Source organism: Desmodus rotundus, chromosome 12 (assembly GCF_022682495.2).
Source record: "Desmodus rotundus isolate HL8 chromosome 12, HLdesRot8A.1, whole genome shotgun sequence".
NCBI lineage: Eukaryota > Metazoa > Chordata > Mammalia > Chiroptera > Phyllostomidae > Desmodus > Desmodus rotundus.
In genome coordinates, this window is record NC_071398.1 from 7,632,134 (window position 1) to 7,655,429 (window position 23,296).

Sequence of the window (23,296 nt, forward strand, 5' to 3'; positions counted from 1 at the left end):
TGTCCCTATTTTTTCCTCCACGTACTACAAATGGTTTATGCGATTCCGATATGGTGGCGATTTTAAAATCAGTCAACACAAAGTGCAACACTTTTACATTTTAATGGAAAAGTAGACAATCTATTTTAAAGTCACAAATTCAATTACGAGGAAGGAGAGGTGTCTATACACCAACTTTACGTACACACAGAAATACTGGACTCCAGAGCCCTGACGTTCCAAAAGGATTCACCTGTCTCCGTACAAACCTGGTGTTCCTCGGCAACAGCACTACTGGTCTTAAAACTAGAAAGTGAATACGCTGTTCAGATGCTGTCCCTTGGCTCACGTGCACGACTCCCCGGGGCTGTTTTCATTCTCAGTGCCCTGGGTTCGCCGGGGTGTCATCCACAGGAAACCGGCCAGGAGTTTCAGGGAAACACAGCTTCCAGGAGCTCCGTGGCCTGCAGGTCCCTGTCCTAGGAAGACGCCGTCCCCACCCGCATGACTCTGAGCAGCGTGCTGATGCTGTTGCTTCGGATCGCATCCCGACAGGCAGCGATCACCTGGCTCTTTGGTTTGCCAACTGCATGAGAAGAAAGCTGGAGTCAGTACAGTCTGAAAGGTCATTGAAAGAGAAACGATAAACCAGAGGCCAGCTTTAAAGCACCAGAAAACTAGGGCGGAAGAGAGTCACGTGTAGTGCCAATTCAAGTAATTGATCCTCCCACTCCCTAAAAAAGATACCTCTGTGAGGAGGTTGATCACAGACCACACCTAGAGCCCATTTCAAACCTAGAAATCAAAAGTCAGCTTTATAGAAAAGGATCAAGGCTCATACACGCCCGCCAAAGATTATTTCTAAAAGGAGGTCAAACCACTGACCCAAAACAGCAGATTTTAGGTACAAATCTCTAGCTATATTTTTTGCTTCCTTTGGTTTACTGTGTTGTTCTTTTTCTAACTTTTAAGTTGGACACTTAAGTCATTAATTTTCGGTCTCCTTCCCTCCTATTTTTTGCAATAGGGGTATGTAAGGCTTTCCTCTTGGGGGTCTGCCACCAGGTTCTTCTTTAGAGGAGGCAGCAAGGTCTAAAAAAGGAGCTGAAAGCTTGCTTTTCCTTTGAAATCTGGACAATAATTAAAGCCAAACAATTGGCTGGCTGAAACTCAAGTGACTGGTACCAACTGGAGTGTTAAAAATATCTTTTTTCTTTAAAGATTTTATTTATTTATTTATTTTTAGACAGAGGAGAAGGGAGGGAGAAAGAGAGGGAGAGAAACATCAATGTGTGGTTGCCTCTTGAACTCCCCCAATCAGGGACCCAGCCCACAACCCAGGCAGGTGCCCTGACAGGGAATCAAACCGGTGACCTTTCAGTTCACAGGCTGGCGCTCAACCCTCTGAGCCACACCAGCCAGGGCTAAAAGCATCTTTATAACAGATATAGGCTCTAATATGGACTCTCGGAGCTACCACCATCTTCACTGGCTCTCACCCCCACGTTACTAGTAACAGTGCTGCAAAAAGAGACTCACCGCGCAGACGACCTGCTCTTTGAATTGCCTGATTGACGGCTTTGAGGTTCCCCAACAGCTCTGTGTGATTGTTACAGCGAATTTTATACCCATTTAGCAAGTCTTTATTAAGGTCATAGAGCTCCATGTAGCGATTCTTCATTGCTTTCCTGTGTGAATCAACAGAAGTTTAGCACCACTGTGCTTTACGGGCAGACTGAAATGAAAACACTTGCAAACGTCTTGGACACATAAAGAAAAGTCGTACTGTCATCAAACCGGGGCAACTACGAAAGTCTGCTTCGAAAACATTGAAAAGTTTCTATCGAAATAATCTATTTCTTCCCAATAAATGGAAGACAAGTGGTCTTCCTTTGTTATTGGTCCATATTTATTTGAATTCAGGAGCCAAGAATGGTCCAAGTGCCCCCTGTGCGGGGGGTTCGGGGAAAGTGAGTAAGATGAGAGTCCACCTTCCAGGTTCCAGGTTAATATTCATTGGTCAAAATGTGCTAGACCTGCCCATATCTATTCTCACCTTTTCATTGTCAAATGTAGCACACACCCAGAAACTTCCTGGGACAAACATGTATTAGCCACGTGAAGAAAAAGGACATCGTGGCCTCCCGCTGTGTTCCTTCCGAACACACCCCCTCCGCCCCAGGATGAAATACCATCTCTGGTCCTCTCTCCCCACGCTTACACTTTTGTCATCTATGTATGCTTCCCAAGTGATAGAGCTCAGCTTCACCTGTTTCGAAACTATCAATGAGTGGAGCATTTTGCACACATTCTCTTGAGCCTGCCTTCTTTATCCCTCTGTTAGGTTTGTTAGGTCCGTCCTCGCTAGCACGTGCCATTGAGACGCGCGCATCCTCACTGCGAGTAGTGTCCCACTGGTGGGTATGTCACGACCTGCCCATCACACCGTCAACGCTGGTTTGCACTGCTTCCGCTCTGGGATTCTTAGGAACACTGCCCGTATGAGCATTCTTGTGCAAATGCCCTGGTTTATAAGTGTGCACGTTTCTCTAGGTTATAGACCAGCAGAATTGCTGGGTCATAGGGTATGCACATTTTCAACGCTACTGATAATGCCAAATTCTCTTTTAAAGTCCTTGTACTGATTACACTCCTACGAGTAGCGTCAGACAGCCGCTGTTCCGTGTGGCTGACCTGTTGCGCCTTGCACCTGTGCTAGCCACGGTAAATACTCACATGTCCTTCATCAGACGAGCATCCTCGGCTCGGACCAGCAAACTTCGGATCACGTTGGAATTATCAGCCATGTCGGCACTGAGCTTCTGGTGCACCGAATGATACTCATCCACCTGGAGGCCGTGGACACTGGGGAATTAGAAAGTCTCCCAGACTCCTGGCAAACCAGACAGACTGAGAAGACACTGTCTACCGTATGCCAAGGCCCTCTCCTTGCCCCTGTTGACTGCACCCTCTCGATCACCCACGAGTCACCTCCTCCCCAGGGAACTGATGAGTCTCGGCTGTCTCCAACGCTCGAGATGGCCTTCCATTGGGATCCTTTCTGTGTCCTCACAAGAGCCTTGGCAGCAGGTAGTCACAGCTCAGAGATCTGGGGTGGGAACTCGGTTCTAATTTGGGGCCAATCGCCATCATTTTTCCTTTTACTTTTGAATTTGCATCGTTGGAAAGCACTACACCAAGGTGTAAAGTAGATACAGTGGATAAGGTGAAGGGTCAGCAGAGCACACTGCTGATCTGTGTTTTTAAAAAGTCTTCTCCCACATCAAACAAAGAAAGCAGGGTATCCAGAGCTAACTGCTAACTACTCACTGGTGTAAAAGAAACGCTTTAGCTAGTGAACTCCCCAATACTCGTTCAGTTTTTATTTTAAGAATTTGCAAAATTCTTTAAAACATGAGTATCATATAACATACGAAGAGTTCTAGTACCACTGACGTAAGAGAAACATTTCAAACGTTATTAAACCACCACGTTCTCACGAAAGCATCCACTGGGCGTCCTCACCTTAACCAGCACCTTTCGCAACTCCTCGAAGTAGGCGGGGAAATCCGCTTCTACCTGAAGGTCTTCAACCGCAAAAAACGAGGCCATCGACTGGATGATATCACCAGCCAAGTCGATATCATCGGTATTCACAGTGATCTACCCAGAGGAAAAGAGACAAATTTAGCGTCCCCGGACATTGAGGACAAACCCAGCTAAAACAGTACCTGAACTGACCCATACTCCACACATTGGTTGCGCATAAATTCAAATGTGATGACAACGAAGATGGGTTTAGTCCTCAAGGAAACTACAAACCACATTCACTGTTTCTAGTAGCAGGCTCAGAGGTCAGTCCCTCGGCCTTACAGACCAAACAACAGAGTCATGCAAACAGTGGAAATGTTTCCGGTCACCTCTATATTCCTAACCCTCCCCCAAAGCGACAAAGAAGGGCCGCAGGGGAAGAGGCAGGAAAAGGCCATTCGGGGTTGCAGCCCAGTGTCTGAGGCGATGAGCACTAGCGGAGTCAGTTGAAGCACGTGGTCTGCTGACCTGGAGACCAGTGTCAGCTGCCTCGCTCACACTGCGTGGTAAACACAACGTGAGAAATCTGTGGCCAAGACGTTAAACGTTACCTCTCCGCTCGGTTTTATTTTTATGTACAGCTGGCTGCCGTCCCGCAAGGAGGTGAAGCACACTTGAAAGGGAGCGCTCTGAATGCTGGTGTCTTCTGGGAGCAGGAAGTTCTGGTTGAGCCATATGACCACCTTAAAGAGGAACAGGATGCAGTGAACTTCCATTTGTTAAGTGCAGCTGTTGTTAAGAGTTACCCTTCTTTCTTGTTTCATTGCTTGGAAAACCAACAATTATACATCGCGCCCCCCCCCCCCCCCGCCCACCACCACCACCACCAAGAAAACACTAACCTCACCCCCTTTTCCCTTTGCCTGCACGTTCTTAAGCAGCATTCACGGTGATGTCTGGACCCACAGCAGGCATGACTTAATAGCATTTTCAACTTAGACATAATCTTGTGTGCCATGGAGAAGCAGTTCAGGTAGGATGCTAATTCTGTTTACAGGAGAGCTCTTCTGTGGCTACGTCCTGGACAATGTAATCTGCTTAAAATTATTCCTGGCCATTCTTTTTAAAAAAAATTTAAAATTTTTCATGTACACACAGTGCAGACGCCATGACACATCCACACACAAAAAAATGTTAATATTAAAAATAATAACTGTACTTCACAGTGGTCTGTAATACAGGTTCCATATAAGAACCACCGTGAAGCTTTCTGAAGGGCCCACCTGTGGAACCTCTGGCTCCACAGGCCTGGCAGGGGACTGAGAATCAACATGATTGAAAAGCCTCACTAAGAATTCTGACGTCAGCCATGGTTCAAGTCCATTGGTATCAGGCCTTTCAAATTGACAAGGTGCTGTCACACCAATTAAGTAATCTTCTGGGGCCCCGTGGGGTGAGATAGCCTCACTTACAGATAAGGAAACTGAGGCTCAGGCTGGTGAGGGACGTCTCCCCCAAATCACTAAGAATTTAATTAAATTCTGAACTAAACTAATTAGTTAAGGTAGCATTGGAACCCCCAAATGTTCCCAGCTCCAAGTCCACCTCTCCTCCACTCTGGTGCAGGCTCCTTTTGAAACACAAGGTTGGGACAACCACACTAAGACCACAGCCACAGAGGAATTAGAACTGGTGAGAATTCACCTGTAGCTAAGGATGGCTCCGGTAAATACGGTGTGTATTTTTCCAAAGTGAGGAGGTATTTTAGCAATATTTTGTTACAGGATACCAACCAACTGCAAGCTATGTAATTCATGTCATATTTCCTGCTACCAAATAACTCATTCATGTGATTCCTCCCTCCTAAGAAGTAACATCCAAGGGATTCTAAAACGCAACAGTACTGAAAGAAGAAAGCCAGAGGCTCACCCTCTGGGCCCGCTCGGCGATGGTGAAGTTGACGTAACTAGGCGGCGGGCTGGCGGAGCCCGGGCTGGTCAGCGCGTACATGGAGAATCGCGGGAGCTGTCTCGTCAGCTCGAATACGTGGAACTGGGTGCTGTGGCCCACCAACAGGACACGGAGAACTGAGTCATCAAGTTGATATTTAAGGGCCACAGATGGAAAAATAACCCAAAACTGTGGGGCTAAATGACCACAATAACGGGGCTTGGGATTTGGAGATAACACGAGTCTACACATACGTATACATGGACCAAGAATTTAAAACACCCTCAAAAAATGCGAAAGGTTTTTGTCCTCTACACATCCAGTGGCTTTTTCCATGAGCTGGGGTTATGTATAACTCATAAAGATGCAGCCCAACTCTTACAGTCTTAGAGGCCAAACTAGGAGTTGACAAACCATCACTTAAACATATTTTTTGAACTTTTGTAGTTATAAAATTAGGAGACTAAAACCAGAAAATAACCATCTTAAATATCCACCACCACCCCCCCTTTTTGGGTGAGATTTCAAATTAGGGAAATAAGGTTCTGGGAATCCTTTCCTGGCTGGACAGACCATCCAATGGCTTCTGTGGCCCCACAGAGTCCCTGGCACAATGGGAAAATCCACACATCTGGCCCTCCTGTCAGGGCCATCTGGAAATAAAACTGTGACTTGCAGAGGGTCACCTGCTTCTGTAACCCACGAAGGTTTTCAGGTGCAGATCCACCGGGACGTCTTTGGGAGGTGTAATCGGGATGCGGATGGAGCTAGAAAGGCTGTGCAGGCTGGGGTGTACCACGTGGCTTTCGCCCAGAAAAATGCCCTCTGCAAAGATCAAGACCGCTCGGATGATGGTGTCTGCAGGGAAGAGGGGAAACGGCAGGCAGTTCAAGAGCCACCCTCCAAGGCAGCCGGGCGCTGACAAATGGCCCCTCAACGTGATGTCTTACCATTCGAAGTGGAAATGCACAATTCCGCGTGAGCTGCCTGCGTCTCGCTCCCCAGGTTGACAGAGAGGGCGGTGTGGAGCTTGGTGTTGGCGGGGATGACGCCCCGCTGCCCGTCGGCCTCACCCGAGGGACTGCTCACCTCCACCTGCCAAACAGCCCGCCCACTTCCAGCTCAGTCAGTCACCACGCGGAACGAATGTCACTTTTAAATCTATGGTCATTCTGCTTCAACAGACACACTCTTCATCTCATTCTATTAATCTGATTTTCATAGAATTCAGAGGCATCTCATTAGCACCCCCTTGCTCCACCCGGCCTTTTCCCAAGCGAAAATGCCCTTGTCCCTCTCTGTGTACTCATCATGCCTTTCACACTGTTTATATTGGTTCTTTTTAAATGACAAAATAAAATTCATCTGGCATAGTAAATTAAAATACGGTCATGCACGACAGGACAAATTACAGTCCCACTCGTCAGCTCCTCTTCCAGCCAGTCTGGTACGTATGTGTACAGACACACACGCACACAGGTCCCAGTAGTCAACACTGTTTATGGTACTTGTGTTTGAAAAGATGAAGGATGCTCCACACCTATTGTTCCTCCTTTTCACTCACTTCATACCACACTCATCCTTCCGCCATCATCCCAAGTACATACACTTGGCTCTTCTGAGCTGCTTCACACTCCCCAGCTCATATTCCCTATCACTGGTCGCCATCTAGGCGGCTTCCTGCTGGGCACTGCGGCCCACGGGGCTGTAGGAAACGGACCGCTGGTACAAAGATTTCTGCAGCTCAGCTGCCTGGAAGTGGGATTTCTAGACGGAAAAAAAAATGCCCTGTCCATTCTGACCCAGGCCAGAAAGGCTGAAACAGCCTGCACTTCTGCCATCTGGTGGGAGGGAGCCCGCGCGTCGGGGGCCTCTGACGGTCTCCTTTCACACGTGCCACTCCTCAATGCTTCAGGTTCCACCTCCTTCCCCACTGGGCCCCACCTTGGCATTTTCCTCGTAGTTACGGAGTTCCAGCAGCAGATTCTGTTTCTTCTGACTCAGCTCCCGGATCAGGTCCTGCTCCACGCTGGTGTCCACGAGGTTCCCTCTCATCTCAGCCAAGCCTGGCAGGTAGCCCCGGACTGAACGGAAGAAGCAAACACTCACCACACGGAGGAACCTCCCAAGTACGGCCAGGTCTACTTGTAAGTCATCAGTTAGCTGGTCTTAACGAACCAAAAACCTAGTTCCCATTCCCCCAACTCAGGGGCACTTACTAGGATGAGAGGATATCAATGCAAACACTTTAGAGTGGGATTTCCTGGTATTCCGACCAATCAGATTGAAAATCTGACTTCTCGAGGATTCCCCGTCCCCATTTACTTTCACCGTCCACTGAGCAGCAGATTAACTGAACGTGGCCATCCCCGCAGTAATCTCCCTCGACCACACCAGCAATCGCGGAAGAAAAGTTGTCTTTAAAGATGACTTCCCCAGTTCGGTCACTCCGGGCATCAACCTAAAAATAAAACAAGCACTTGGAAAATCGCTTCTGCTGGAGTTTTGAAAAAACACAAAAACTTACAGGTCATTTAGTTTAGTGGTCCCCAACAGTACTCCATGGCGCCCCCTGGCTTCTGAGGAGGCACCTTTGGCCCCTGGGGCATGAGGGCACCCTAAGAGGCCTTCACCAGCTGTGATTTCTTCTTTCTAAATAAGCTGTATTACAATCGGCCTTTATGTAATGTTTCATTTGGATCGATGGGTTAGCTGAGAGGCAGGATACATAATACATATGCAAAAGGCCAACCTGCCCAGGTTCCGGTTCCAGCTTTGCCCTTCCTATCTGTGGGACCTCGGGCAAGTTTCTGAAACAGGCTGTGCTTGGCCTCGTCATTGGGGATCAGTGACAAGGGCCTGAGGACACCAACTGCACCTGCACCTCACAAGGTTGGAAGGAGGCCTCGAGTCAACCCAGGGAGAGCTCTCAGGACGGGGCCTGGCACGTACTGCTGTACAAGAAATGCTAGCTCTGTACAAAAATGTTACCTTTATTATACATAAATGCACGAAATCTGGTTCTATCTGAAGTCTGAAAATGCCAAACCTTCCATCACAGATACAACCTGTCCTAATGCTCTGTGTAAGAGCCCTTCTTCCCCGAAAAAACTACCGAGGCGCCCAGCGGGTCCTCCCGTCTTCCTCGAGCTTCCTCTTCCTCAGAGAGGCAAACGCATCACTGACTCGTCAGCAACGGCAATGAAGAGTGACCACTTAAGTGACGATGAGGTTCTAAGCAGGAACACACGTGTCGTCGATGAAAGACGACCCACAGAAAGTCTGGTGGAGGACATCTCAGGGACAAAGCCTCTCGCTGCTTTTGCCTTTTCATCAACATCCTCCCATCAGAACTTTGCAATGAGTAAATAAAGGAACTGAGGTCAGAGCCTGCTCCTGGCCCCTACCCCTTGTCTGGAGAACGCTGCGTGCATGCACCCATGCTATTACTAGCAACATCCTGTAAGCCCAAAACGTAGGGATGCTAAAGCCTGTGAAGTAATGAATGGCCTGTACTTTACCAAAGCTCTTAACACATCAACGGAACCTGCTAACTCCGACTGAACTTGCTTCTTTCTAGCTACTTAAAAGCCTTCAGCCCTGCATTTCTACAATATTTAGCAAACGAGGGTCAGCTGCTAACTAAGAAACAGGACCACAAATTAATATTTCTGTGGATCTTCTACTCTGGCTTTATTCAACATGGAGGCTTTGCCCTGGAGGAGAGGATGGGCCTCTAACTCAATAGATAAACTAGCCCTGCCCGGGTAGCTCAGTTGCTTAGACCATCGTCCTGATACACCAAGGTTGCAGGTTCGATCCCTGGTCAGGGCACATACAAAAATCAACCAATGAATGCATAAATGAGGGGAACAACAAATTGATCGATCTCTCTCTCTCTCTCTCTCCCTCTCTCTCTCTCCCTCTCTAAAAAATCAATGAAAAAAAACCTTGAACTTGCACAGAAATTTTTTTAAAGTGACCTACTAACAACAAAGGTAATTGGCTAGTTACACTTCTCTAGTCTCTTTGCACCAACATTCACATGTTATATCTGTACATTTCCCTTTTCTATGCTATTTCTGCCAAGTGTAGATATCAAGTTTTTCTACTTATGTAATGAACGGTGTAATTTTATTACCTTTTTTTAAAGCTCTGGAACAGATTATATAATAGAAATTTCTTGGTATTTTGAAAGTATTTAACTATTAAAACATGTAGGCCCACAATCCTATTTGGAAGTAACTTTTGATAATTTCTCAATCTAGTTATTCCTAATTCCTAAATCAATCATAATAATTTATATTCTCCCAGAATACGGTCCATTTTACAGATTTTCAAGTTTCTTAATATGCAGCTACATAGTCTTCCTTATGATTTTTAACACCCTTCCAAAGACAGAACCCAGTATAGAAGCAGGAACCAACATAAGAGCAAAGGGAGGTTATAAGGTCCTGGCCGAAAGTAAAGAAAAGTCAAAGAAGAGAGGATGAGCTGGTCACCAGGCAGCCGCACAGACAAGGAAGTTAGGGCAAGTGGTATCCATGGAGACCTGGCAGCTACTGAGGCCGTTTCCAACCAAACAGTCCCGACTTGCCAAAAGTCTGCAGAAAATTCTGATTTGAAGTGAATAAAAGGAAAGAACGCAAAAAGATCTTATTTTGAAGTTATAGCTGGGGAAACTATTCCCCATAATTCTGGGTTTTCAGTCCATTTTAAGGCTTAATAGAAAAGGGCTATACAAACAGTTCTTTACGAGCTTGTTAAACCTCCCTGTTGTGCTGGTCGGGGCCCAGGGTCAGCCCAGCTGCACACATGCTCTCCCTTCAAGGAAGGGATTTGGACAGAGTCTCCTGGAGAGCATCACCTGCCCAAACAGGGCGCTCACTCGCTGTGCGGTGCAGAGGACTGAAGCAGGGGGAAAAACGTGGGAAGGTTAACGGAGTTGAGTCTGAAAGCACCGCCGAGGAATGCAAGTGTGGGTCCTCAGGTCACTGTTCGGCCTCGCACGGCCAACACATCCCAGACGACCATCACTTGCAGCTACACCTGAACTGGGCTACTCACACTTACCTTCCCATTGGACCACCCGGTTATCAGCTCACACACTCCGTCCGAATTGAGGTCGAAAGCATGAATGCTCACGGCATGGTTTTTGGACTGAAAAGGAATTCCCATAGTCAGTACAGAAGCCTCTCAATGTGTACAAAATCCCCGCATATCAGAGGCCAAATCAGACTAACTTTAATTCTCCAGTAGCGAGCTGTTTTGTCATAAACTCCCACCGTGCCGTTGGAAAGGGCGTAACCAAACCGACTGCCGTACATGGGGCAGAGGGAGGTGATTATCTGCAAAACAATAAAAATAAAAACATAAAAATACAACAACTTCTCATTAAGGCTCAACTTCACGTGAAGTATGTCTTTATAAGACTGTGCGTGTGAGAACTGGATTTCAATGCACTTCCAGTCCACTCATAGGGAAGGTGTCCTCTTCTCCATCACCTACCTTACCTACCTCAGAGGCTGGGTAATCAGAACTAAACAAACTCACGAAGTTTGCCATTGTAGATCAAGCTTACGTGGCAAGTTTCAGCAAATAACGAAAAGAAATACAATAAAACTGAGGGGTAAAGGAGGAGGAAATAAGCTGAGCACACGAGAGCTGGAGTAGGTACAACAGGTGGTATACACACTAATTCAAAAAAGTTTTAATGATTATTCCGATGTTCTTAACTTATAATATCCCACAGTCTAATGTTAAGAAGACTTACAAAATCCACAACTGAACATGTTTTAAGTGTATACTTTTCTGTCTATGACATCATTTGTTTGCTAGAAATGACAGATATTTTTCAGAAAAAAACAGAATCCTTCGAAGCGTGAAAACCCAAGCACGCACATTTGTGCACGCGTGCCCGCATACAGAATGCGCAGTACTACGCAGACACGTTTATAGGACTGCTTTGGGATTCGACATCGCGAGAGGATGCATTTTTAGATGCCAAAGGAAATTACCTTTAAAAGTTGAAACCAAAGCTTAATAACCCCTACGATCCTGCAGAACTACGTGCTCATTCCCGCCCTGACACGAGATGCTAAGAAACAAATGGTATAAAGCAGAGGAGAGTTATGTAATTTCCTCTACGCCCACAGCTTTTCTACAAAACCGCCCACATGGCACAACTCTGAATGCGGAGTGCCGTGCAGGGTTCAGAGCTCTCACTCAAGGCACCGGTCCGACCGCAATGCCAACAAACCGGGATTCTGCTGATGTGGGAAAAGACGTTTGAGCTAGGGGCCAGGTCAAAGCGAGAAGACAGGAAAATGGCCCCGAAGTGAACGCTTTTGTAAAGCCCACGTTTTCATAAATTTAGGGCCCAGACTCCCTAGGTCCCCTAGTCCCTCCTTAGCTCCCTGGTCTCTTTCTTTTGTGGACCAGAGGATCGACGGTCACCTGAAAGCCCTCGCTCTACTTCACGTTCTCCTGGCCTCGTCTAGGATGTAAGAAACACGTGTTTCAAAGAATGCAGCCTCCTCACCTCTAGCACTGACAATAAACCGAAATCCAACAGAACCCGAATGATTCCCGCCGGATGGGGAAAAATTCACTACAAGTTTGAATGAAAGGGAAAGACTGCAGGCACAGCACCTGCAGGCCGGTGACTCTCACGTTGGGTTTTTTTTGGCGGGGGGCAGATGAAGAGGTGGCAAGCCCCTTTAAGAATCTAATGAAGGCTAAGGACCCTCTCTCCACATAAAACAGAACCCCTGTACAGGCACATCCTCAGCCTGCTGCTTTTGACACTCCTTTCTCTCCTTCCTTTCCTCTCTGTCCGTAACGGTGACTTTACAATCACAGCAGCTGCAAGGGTTAAAAAGTAGGACTCTAAAAATCTATGGCTCTCACTTAGGATAAGGGTCAATTAGTTAAAACCATCGATTGCACTTTGTATATCAATACGCAAGTTTTGCCTTTTGGCCTCCTCCGCAGTTAGGGGAGGGGCAGCCTTGCTTTTGTAAGTGGCTTGAAGGAGGACAAGTGGTCAAGTGCGGTTTTGAGGCCCGACTCCCAAGCACCACCTGTCAATGTTTGTAGAATCCCGCCATTCTGACCTCTCAAGATTCCCTTCTTTTTTTTTTTTCTGTCCATGTACAATGCCCACAAGCCATTGCTCCTTTATCCTCTTCATCCTTAATTCAGAATATCCTAATTCTTTCTCCTGTTTCCACCCCCCTTAGTCCTGGGTATATCCTAAGAATATAAAAACTGGAACAGATAAGGGCAATTTTAGGTGCTGCTTTAAAAAACTGAACTTTAGGTCAGCAGAATTCCAAGGGGGCACTGCTTACCTCTGTTTCTGTCATTTCTGCCACAATCTCATCTTCTTTAAAAACTCGGATATCAAAATCCTCAGATCCAACAAGAAGCTTAAAAAAAAAAAAAAAAAGTCATGCACATTTAGTCCAGCAAGTGAACACAGAACAATTTCCATAAATAAAACATGGCCTAATATTTTGTGTGTCGCTGCTGCTACCCAAGACTTCCAAACTCCCGGCAGCCCAGTGCTCAGGAAGGTCCCCTCCAGTGCAAAGGCCAACAGACTCGGTCAGTGAAGAGACAGTGGTTCTGGAGACCTTCTCCTGCCACGCGGGCCGCACATCCCGCAGAGGCGTGCTCCCCAGCACGCACCTGAAGATGCTCCCTAGCTCAGCCCCTCTCTGCCTGCGGATGGAAGCCCCATTTCAAATGCCAGGGCCCCGTGTCCATGGACAAGGAGGGCCCAGTCACCACCCAACACAGCCCCTCACCGGCTGCTCAAGAAGCTCATTCCTGGAGTAACCATGGGAATCATTTCAAAGGCTATTAAGAGTCAGTCTCTAAAACTTTAAATTCTGGAAAACGTGGGCCAATATTGAAAACTCTTTACTGATATGGTTCAAAAGCACCAGGAGCAAGTTCTAAGATTGTGACCTTGAGGGCAGTCCCTGCCCTCCCTCTCTCCCTCCTTCCCTCCCTGTCCTTCGTCTTTGAAACGTCACGGCCTTGATCTTGGTTTTAGACAAAGGGATTTACTGTTCAAAAGAGAGAAGAGAGACAAATGAGGCCAGTTAGCTCGTCATTTAGGCACCAGAGCACCAACAGCTACCATGAGAAACAGGCGCTTCTCACCACACCAATGTCATTGTCACCGGAAAATGCATTCAGCTGAACACAAAGAGGAGGAGCTCCGCCCCCACATACCTCTTTTTTCCCATCATTGTCAAAGTCACACAAGGCCAGAGAATGAACGTTATCTCCAGTAACCTGAAAAGCAAACCCAATAGCATGAATATGTCCTCTCTCCTCACTTAATCTGACTACAACAGCTACATGAAAGAGAAGGTTACACAAACCCCTAACAGGTGTTAGTCAAATCTGGTGTATCTTTTTTTTTAATGTACAGAATTATAAACATGGTTCCACTTTTGTGTTCTCTTATTCATTACAGTCAGTGGCAAAAACAAATAAAACATAAAGAAAGGCCATTAAAAGTAAAAATGTTTAAGACTACTGAAGGGAGTGTTTGGTTCTTCATACCGTCCAAAAGAGATCATTTCCTTCACGGTCGAAACCCTGCAGCACGCAATTCCCCCCAATAATTGCAAGAGGAGAGGAAAGGTCTCCCAGTGTCCCCAACACAACTGCATTGGCCCCATCGGCCACCTAAGAAGGAAAAAGATATAAAATCTCAGATATTAGGGATGCGCAGGCACACAAGAGGTAATGTATTTCTTTATCTTTACTTGGATACTCAAATTCCTCTCTCGTCATTTGTGAGAAGCCACACGGTCCCCGAGAGGCAGGCCGGGGCTGTCCCCGGAGGACAGTCACTGTGGCAGACGTGTGCTGATGCAAGGGGGGACCCTCAGGTCCCTGGCGACGCACACTAAGCTGCTACAATAAACTGCTGTGAAGTCCAAGGCTCGCTGGGATATTTGACCAAATACTGTTCTAGATGTTTCTGTGAGGTACTTTTTAGATGAGACTAACATTTAAATCAGTAGCCTTTGAGTAGCAGATCACCCTCTATAACATGGGTGGGCCTCATCCAATCAGTTGAAGACCTTAATAGAATAAAGACTGTCCCCTAAGAAAGGAAGAATTCTGCCTCCAGGTGGCCTTCGGACTTGAGTTTCAACATCAGCTCTTCCCTGCGTCTGCAGCCTGCTAGCCAACCCTGCAAATTTTGGACTTGCCAGTCTCCACAACCGTGTGCACCAAGTCTTTAAAATATTCCCTCCCCACTCCTTTCTCTTTTTTATGCACATCCTATTAATTCTCTTTATCTGGAGAACGTGGACTAATCCAGTCCTGAACTCAATTCCAGTCTTGTACAAAACCACAGGAAGCGTATATACGTGACCAAGGATTTCTCAGAAGGGCAGGAAAAGCATCAATTATTAAAGCAAAAACTTGATCAGCTGGACTTCATCAAAATTGAAAACTTTTGTTCATCAAAAGACACCCAGCTATTGGAATAAGCTGCATACTGGGAGAAAATATTTGTTATATATAAATCTGACAAAAGAACTTGTACCCAGTACATCCAAAGAACATCTACAAATCAATAATACACAAACTACCAATAAATAAATAGGCGAAAGACTTAAATGCTTTGCGGAAGACATGTAAATGGGCAATAAGCCCAGGAAAAGATGTTCCACATCTCTGTTCACAAGGGAGAAACAACATGAAACCAGTTAGCGACCGTGACCAAATACATGAAGTGCCAAGGAGATGAAGTAGAGGCAAGTGACAAAATCACCGTGTTGTACAACAGCCACACCGTAAACCAAAACAAATGTCTGATCTCTTTCGGGCATAACAAAAATGAACAGTAATGGGTAACAGGAATCTGGGGGGTTATAAGGGGTGTACTTGCCTCTCTGTAGAAAAGATCTGAATTATTGTAGACGTCGTAAGCCAAGAGATTAGTCTGTGTCCCCACTAAAAGAGTATCATAGCCAAGTTCAGGGTTCAATACTCCTGCAGCCAGGCAGCTGACAGCCTGATTAATGTTGAGAAGAGAAACGTCAGACTCCAGGGGGCTCTGGAGGACCCTGGGCGCACTGAAGTGCTGGCTCCGTGTATGAGGATTGTGAATAAAAACCTAAAACAGACAGAGTTCATCACATTCCCTTAAAATACTAGAAATGTAAAATGTAACATACGTTTTTTAAAAGACGCAGGTTATTAACAGATACCAACATGAACAAGAAGTCACTTTACTTTCATCGCCTGTGAAACTTACTTATAAACCCTACTACAGTTCTGTGCATGGCTGGCTTTCAAACATTATGAATTGTGGAAATCCAAGGTTTTTGGCCTTGGAAAGAACAAGGTAATGGTCAAGGTCAAGTTGTTGTTGATCAGGGCCGCTTACATTCTACCCTCCAGCAGGCTGTCAAAGCGCTCTGACCAACCAGCCTTTGTCTGATCAGCGTACAGCAGAACCAATATGAATTCCTCTCTGGCATTTGTCAGCGCTTCTAAACAATTAACAACGGGCATCATTATGTGCCAGAGCCTGTGCTAAGACACACTTTACTCCAGTAAACCACTGAATGAAAATGAATCATTATTTTTTAATTATGTATACCAAGTCGTATCATGAGATAACATACAACATAGGCAGAAGTGTTTTGAAAACGATAAATCATTATATAAATGTTTTATTCATTACTAAATCCACCCTGGGTCAGAGAACATGGACTTTAATCTCATTCCCATGACTTTCTAGTTGAGTGACCTCAAGTATTACTTTGAACCTCTCTGAACCACTAGGCCGAAAAGTGAGAGTCATAAAAAAAACGAACAGCTAACAATTAGTGACCATTTCTTATATGCCAAGTGCTTCGTATGTATTAACTTATTTAGTGCTCATAACAACCCTATGTGACAGATACTATTATTAAGTACCTTGCCCAAGGTCATGAAATTAGTAGGTACTGGAGCCAGGATCCAACATACCTGTGCTATGCTGCTGCCCTTGGCATTGTTGCAAGAATGCTGAGATAATTAATGTAATAATAAGGCTTTGTAACTGTTAGAGCTATTGCGCTTGGTGTCACTGTACCCCATGTATTTGGGGCAAGCCTCCATCAACATACAGTGACTAGATTTGCTTTGTCTGCTGTCCTTGGTATTATAAGCTCTCAGAACTCAGGGACTCCAGCGTTATCTCTGAATCAACATCTAACACAGAGGAGGGGCCCAGTAGAAGCCTGGTGACTGTTCAGTGACCACGTCTCTATCCTTGCACAGCACCGGCACACGGTGAACATCTAGTAGGTACTTAGTAAGTTATGGGAAAAAAATGGGAATGGACATGGACACAGATCAAAAGTGCAATCGGAGTCATTTCATTTGGGGGTCTTTGTAGTCTTTTATTTTTTCCTCAAGTTGTTTGGCTGGAGGCAGTCTGAGATAGTGGAAGGAGCTCAGAGTGACCGGCACAGGCCCTGGGCTGGCATCTGAGGTCTGTTACCACCGGCGACCCTACCCCCTTCTGTGGGCTTCTCTTTCCTAAGCGCCCTATCTGGACAGGAACTCCAACACTGTCCGAGTCTAAGTGCCTGAAGGCAAAGTTAACTACTCAGAAAAACCATTCAGGAGCGACCCTTTATTCATTCTGCTCAGGATTGACAACTACAGGGAGACGCCCGCCGGTTGCCGGGCAACTCTGGCTGGGGGTGGGGTCGGAGATTGAGGGGCGGGGCCGCACGGTAGCGGCCCGCGGAGATTGTGGGACTTGCAGGGGCCCAGGCTCCGGTGCAGGTGGGAGCGGTTACCTTGCCCGCTTGGGTGGCGGCCGCCAGGCACGGGTGCGTTCCGTCGTAGCGCCCTACGGCCACCATGCGGGGGTTGATTTTGTGGCGCAGTTTCAGGGTGAACACGGGCAGCAGCATGCTAGCGGCGGCTGTGGGGAGGACGGCCGGTGGCCCAAGGCCGGCGCAGCGGAGCCGGTCTCACCCGCTGCGGTGAAGGGCGCAGCGATCGGAGCAACTCTGCTCCTGTGGCCCAGGTTCGGAGCTACGCAGCGCGGGTCCCGGGTACCCCACCCCCGTGCCGCCAGCTACGTCTGCAGTTGCGCAGGTCCGCCCAGCTTCTTCTGCGGCTGCGCAGGTTCGGCTCGGCCCCGGCGGCTGCGCTATCGAGTCTCTCCCGGGACCCAGCCTGAAATTGGTTTCCTGTCGGTGATGGAGATCCTTGTTTTGCTGCTGTAACTTATCCGCCTTATTTTCCACTCCACTGACGTGTCTACAGTGGCGGTGCCTGAAGCAGCGCACCCCCGGGGCTTCTCCTAGCACTGCAACTAAGCCGCACCTCTGCAGATGACGCCCACCGCCACCCCACTCCAAAGAGCCACTAGTTCGAGAAATTCCCTGCCCCTTATTTTTAGCTGTTACGTTGATGCACACCACAGTAGTTACCTGTACTAAGTGTACCTTCCTCTCCCAAAACACAAATCACGCTTTAGACGCTCACGTATACATAGTCCACCGCCCCTTGTAAGAGTCCCTGTGCAGGTTTAAATGCAAATATGCAAAATTGAAAAGTCATGAAACTTCTCACCGTTTAAATAATTTTGAGGGCCAACGATGTGTCAAACACTGTCCTGTTTGTTTGTTTGTTTGCTTGCTTGCTTTTTCCAGTCGGGCACTGGTCTAGACGATAGGGATGTGGCAGTGACGTACTCGTTCACTGCTCTCCTGGAGCGGACATACTAGCCCGCTGAGACAAGCACTAAAGAAATACATGGAGGAGCTCATTTGGTGGTAAGCACTGTCGAAGAAACAGCAGGCCCAGCGTGGAGTCCTTTGCACCCGAAACAGCAAACCAAGACTTCATTACAGTTTCAGCCCCTGGCAGGAAAGGGACCTTAAACCAAGTAGTCTGGAATTTCCTGACCAACACGAGGGAGGTGAGCTGCCCCGTGAGATCCCTGCCGCTCCTCCCCAAAGGAGTGGTGCCCCAGCCTAGAACAATCCTTTCTTTCAAGCCTATTGGATTGTCTGTGACTAGCACTGATCACAGCTGGGGACGTGCTGGCTCTCCTCTGAGAAGGAGGGGACAATGGCCAGGAGGGACTGGCCCAGAGCTGATCCTCTCCCAACCAAGCAGTCTCAGAGTCTTCTCTACCTCCCATAACCCACCTGGCTCTGCAGAGGAGACACCTGCCACCTTCATCTCAGCGACAGCTGGGGCTCTTGACAACCCAGGACTTGTGAGAGGGGGTGGTTGCTGGTGGGCTGCAGGCGGGCAGCTCTGAGTGGTGGATAAGCCCACAGGCCTAGACAGCACGCAGACCTGGGTTCACATTCTTCGTCTGTCAGTCACTCGCTGACACTTGGACCATCATTTAACCCTGACACTCTCATTTAGTGAGCACCTTCTCTGTGCCAGGCACTTGACACCCGCTAACCCATTCGGTCCTCACAGCCACCCATGGGGGAGACCCTGCGATTGTGCCCAACCTACAAGAGACAAAACTGAGCCACAAGAGGTTATATAACATAAGCCCAGGCCACACAGCTGGTAAGTGGCAGAACCAGGATGGCAAGCAAACCCAGGTGGTCGCCTGAGCTGCTAACCACTGTGCATACTGTGTCCAGCGGTGAACTTCCGATCACCAGTGTCATCTTCTGGAGAAAGAGAAGTAGTTGTTGTGTGAATGAGACAAACTAATATAAACAAGGCACTTACAGCTATGCTGGCCCTTAATGAGAGTGGCCTTGGACGTATTGGGATTGCTTTTGTAATAAATCCAGTGACTTCTTTCCTTCCTTCCTTCCTCCCTTCCTCCCTCCCTCCCTGCCTCCCTCCCTTCCTTCCTTCCTCCCTCTCAGATAGCTGGAGCATTGTTGCAGCCTTCCTCTCAGCCCTGGGTGGGAAAGACCAACCTAGCTAGTCAAGATCTGGTGGGAATCAGGAGAGATCAAGAACTTAGACGCTGACTTATACTCTGCCTGCTGCCTGCCTCTCCCTCTCCTTGTCCTTATTTTGCATATGCAAAGCACCCCCACTAGAGGGTGTGCAGGTGTAAAGAATGGAGGTTAAAGCACCTTAGGATGACGACTAAAGGCCTGGAGGGAGAGGGGGAGAGTGGGCCTCCCGAGACAGAAGGCCTCTGGGGAGGGGACTGGGGCAGAGTGGCCAGCTGGTGCAGGTCTTTAGCAAGAAGTTACCATTGGGAGAAACTGAGTAAGGGTTCATGAGCTCTCTCTGTATTATTTCTTATGAATCTAGACTGTGAATCTAGACTTATCTCAGAATAAGTTGAATTTTTTAAAAATTCAAAGGAAAGAGCAGAGGAGGATCGGCACGAAAGGCACCGTGAAGAACACGAAAAGGACGCAGGACCGTGCAACCACCACGCCGGGGAAAGGGAGAATTAATGTGACCACTCTGGGGACCAGCGTAGCTGACACCTCGCTTTGTCAGTCTCTAAAAATGGCACAGCAAAATTCACATATCAGGGTGCTTTCTCAACACAAGCTCTCAGAAATCACAGCCACAGGGTCACAGCAAAGACAATCACATCAGAGACCGAAATGAAGGACGCACCAGGGTAGCACCCTGCCCTGTGCTGGTTTGGAAAAGGACTAGAGCCGCGATTTTCAACCAGGGTGCTGCACAAATTTTTAAAACGTGCAACACCTGACTATTTAACCACTGGATCCAGAGCGACGTCACCAGTGGTAAGTCGTGTTGTCATGCGGGGCACCTCACCTTGGGGTGATCTTCCCTAAAACCCATCAATCCTGGCTAATCATCAGAAAACATCAAATAAGCCCCAAATAAGGAATATTTTACAAAATGCCTGGTGATTACTTCTCAAAACTGCCAGATCATGCAAAACAAGGAACAACTGAGAAACTGCCCCAGAGCAGAAGAGACTGAGGAGGCTTGATCAGTGAATGCAACCCTGGATCGGCTCCAGGGAAAGAAAAAGGGCATTTGTGAGAGAATGGGTAACGTCTGATCAGAGTCCGTAGTTTGGTTCGTAATATGGTACCAGCGTTCATTTCTCTGTCCCGAGGTTATGGAAGATGGTAACGTTAGAGGAAGCCGGATGAAGACTACAGGAACTCTCGCCTATGGGGGTTGGAGTGGTGACTGGAGGAAAGAATGACTATAAAGGGGCAGGAGGGAACTTTTGGGGGTGCTAGGAATGGCACATATTTAGTTTGAGGTGGTGTTTACTTCTCCCCGCTGAGAAGTTCAAAATAGGTCAGGTGGCTTTGCTCCAATGAGCATTGGGAAGTAGTATCCCTTTCTTTTCCTTGCTTTGTGCTCCAACAGCCACGAGACTGTCCCTGAGATTCTGGACAGGGTTCCGAGCACAGTCCATGATTCCGGGTAACCGGAGACTCCAAAGGTTACATCTAAAGATTCTCTAGGAGAATAAAGAAAAGATTTGGTCCAGCAGGATTCAAATATCACAATATCTCGCAAACCATTCACTCAAAGGAACACGTCAGGATTCGTTTTTGTTGACGTCCTTCTTTCTCACCTTCTCTGGCTTTAGGCATATGCTTCTGATTTTGAAATATCTATGTAACTGACATAAGTGGTGATTCTTTAAATTTACAAATACACTCTCCTTAATCTTTTTGTTGTCATGATTGTTGGAGAAAAAACTCCTCCTGCTTTGATCTCCACCTGCCAAGCCCAAAGTGGCATTGATGGGAAGGTGTGACCAGAGGTGTGCTGACAAGGACAAGCTGGCTGTCCCAAGGTGAGGAAGACCCAAGAGTCTTCGAATGCTTTGAAATTAGAGGAGGGCACAGCGGGATGCGGTCAGCCCACACCCAAGGAGCAGAGGAACAGACTCGTGGGCCAGCCTGCTCCCAGGGTTCAGATCAAAGGTGATGGATGGAGTGTGTTCCAGTTTCCAAGGAGCGTGCTCTTTACAGCCCCCTGGAGCCATAGCTGGGTGTGGGCAGCATCAGACGCTGGCTGAGGCTTGACTCAGCGTCGGGAGCTACCTCTTTGGGCAGGAAGCCAATCTCTGGGGCACGTATTCTGGAAGGCTTGAGATTTTCTACCTTCGTGTGACCTCCTGTAGCTGAATGCAGGCTTGGCAGACCTGAGCTTCACGTCTGCAAGGGGCAGAGCAGGCTCAGGGGGACTCCACGTTCCGCTTCCACAGTCAGGGCATTTCCAAGCAGGAAGGGGCCAGAGAGACCCCCAGCCTGGGCCGCTTTTTGTTTTATCCTTGTTGTCATGTTTTTTTTCACTCACTCACGCTAACCTCTTTAACACAATACGTGTTTTTAAAATATTTAATTTGTTTATTATTTGAATAGGTAATACTTTGACATCAACCAAATTAAAAGGCATGAAAGTAGCCCTGGCCAGTGTGGCTCAGTTGGATCTTCATCCCGAAAGCAGAAAGGTTATGGGTTTGATTCCCAGTCAGAGCAAAAGCCTGGGTTGCAGGTTCGATCCCCATCGATCAATGGATGCTTCTCTCTCCCACTGATGTTTCTCTCTGTGCCTTCCTCTCCCTCTTCCCCTGCCTCTAAAATCAATGCAAACATGTCCTCAGGTAAGGATAAATAAATAAATAAGAAAAAGTATGAAAGCACACACACAGAGATGTGGAGAAATTGGAACCGGTGCGCACGGCCGGTGGAAGTGTAAACTGATACAGGCACTATGGAAAACAACGCGAGAGTTCCTCGGAAATGAAGCACAGAACTACCACAGGATCGAGCAAGTCCACTCCCGGGTGTAGACCCCGGGGGACATGAGAGCGCTGTCCGGAAGAGAGCGCCGTACCCCGTGTTCACCGCAGATACTTGTACGCCAACATTCCCAACAGAGTGACGCACGATGGCTAAAAGGTGGCAACAACCCAGGGTCTATCAGTGGGTGAATATTATACACATATATTCCTATACTCAGAAGGAAGTCGCCCTCCCACCGTGTCCTTGTCACCAAGCTCCTCTTCCCCAGAGAAGCCCCTGAGCCCAGTTCCCTGGGTCTCTTCTGAAGATGGACTGTGATTCCACAGCTCAAGTCTTCTCTTCCTGTGCGATCCCTTCTCCCCAGCTTTTGTTTACTCCATAAATAGTAGCATGCCAGACGCACAGTTTTGTATTTTGCTCTTTGCACTTAACAGTATGCTTTGGAACAGTATGCTTTGGAGAGTGGCCTCGGTGTCTTCTTTTAAGGCCACAGAGTGGTATTCTGGCACAAAGCCTTTGACACAGAGAGTATTCAACTAACATTCCAGTGGACGGTATCTGCATTTTAATGAGGTGTAATGCCTAAACTCCAAAGAATGAATTAAGAGTGGTAGCTTTTGGAAAGCTGCCAAGTGTGTGTATGCAGGAGGAGGGGGTGGGGATCCAGTCTCTTCAGTTCAACTTAACGAACATTTGTGAAGGCCACATCCAGGGAAAAGGCCCTTTGCTGGAAGCTGGTATAATAATAGCCAGCAGCTCTAAAGCTCCTGCCTGGTGGCGGTCACTGTTCTAAGCACATTAACTTATTTATTCCTCACGACAACTTGTGATGTCGGTGCCATTATAATTATTCCCATTTTACAGGTCAGGACTTCCAGGCAAGGTTCACGTACCTAAGATCACCGAGCTAATGAATGACACGAGTGGACTTCACCCACAGAGTGGGGCTCTGGGCCCTCGCTCTTGTTAACTATGCCACCGTGCTGCCGCTCGGGCACACAAACCTTTACCAAATTTCATGCCAAGCCCTGGGCTTGCTCCCGAGAGAGAGGTAAGGATGCCTTAGAGATAAGACCCAACTTCAAGCAGTTAACGTC

At 47.5% G+C, this 23,296-nt stretch overlaps 1 protein-coding gene across 1 annotated transcript; it reads right to left on the reverse strand.

Moving 5' to 3' along the window:
- Positions 1-87: 87 nt before the first annotated feature.
- Positions 88-17,612, reverse strand: BBS2 (Bardet-Biedl syndrome 2). Its single transcript, XM_024551423.4, has 17 exons — positions 17,295-17,612; positions 15,386-15,613; positions 14,041-14,166; positions 13,705-13,767; positions 12,813-12,890; positions 10,704-10,808; positions 10,534-10,620; positions 7,786-7,921; positions 7,405-7,544; positions 6,411-6,555; positions 6,147-6,318; positions 5,440-5,569; positions 4,122-4,253; positions 3,505-3,642; positions 2,716-2,828; positions 1,519-1,667; positions 88-565 (listed from the first exon to the last, which is right to left on the reverse strand). The coding sequence occupies exons 1-17, from the start codon at positions 17,409-17,411 to the stop codon at positions 459-461; spliced, it is 2,166 nt and encodes a 721-aa protein (XP_024407191.3). The 5' UTR covers positions 17,412-17,612; the 3' UTR covers positions 88-458.
- Between the last annotated feature and the right edge of the window lie 5,684 nt (positions 17,613-23,296).

What these genes read in the sequence shown, in the direction of transcription:
- BBS2 (XM_024551423.4), bottom strand. Translation starts at nt 17,411, where the DNA reads ATGCTGCTGCCCGTGTTCACCCTGAAACTGCGCCACAAAATCAACCCC. An exon ending in GAAATGATCTCTTTTGGACG is followed by an intron (nt 13,768 to 14,040) that starts GTATGAAGAACC and finishes TTTGCTTTTCAG; the next exon opens with GTTACTGGAGATAACGTTCA. An exon ending in TTCGTGGGTTACAGAAGCAG is followed by an intron (nt 5,570 to 6,146) that starts GTGACCCTCTGC and finishes GGTGGGCCACAG; the next exon opens with CACCCAGTTCCACGTATTCG.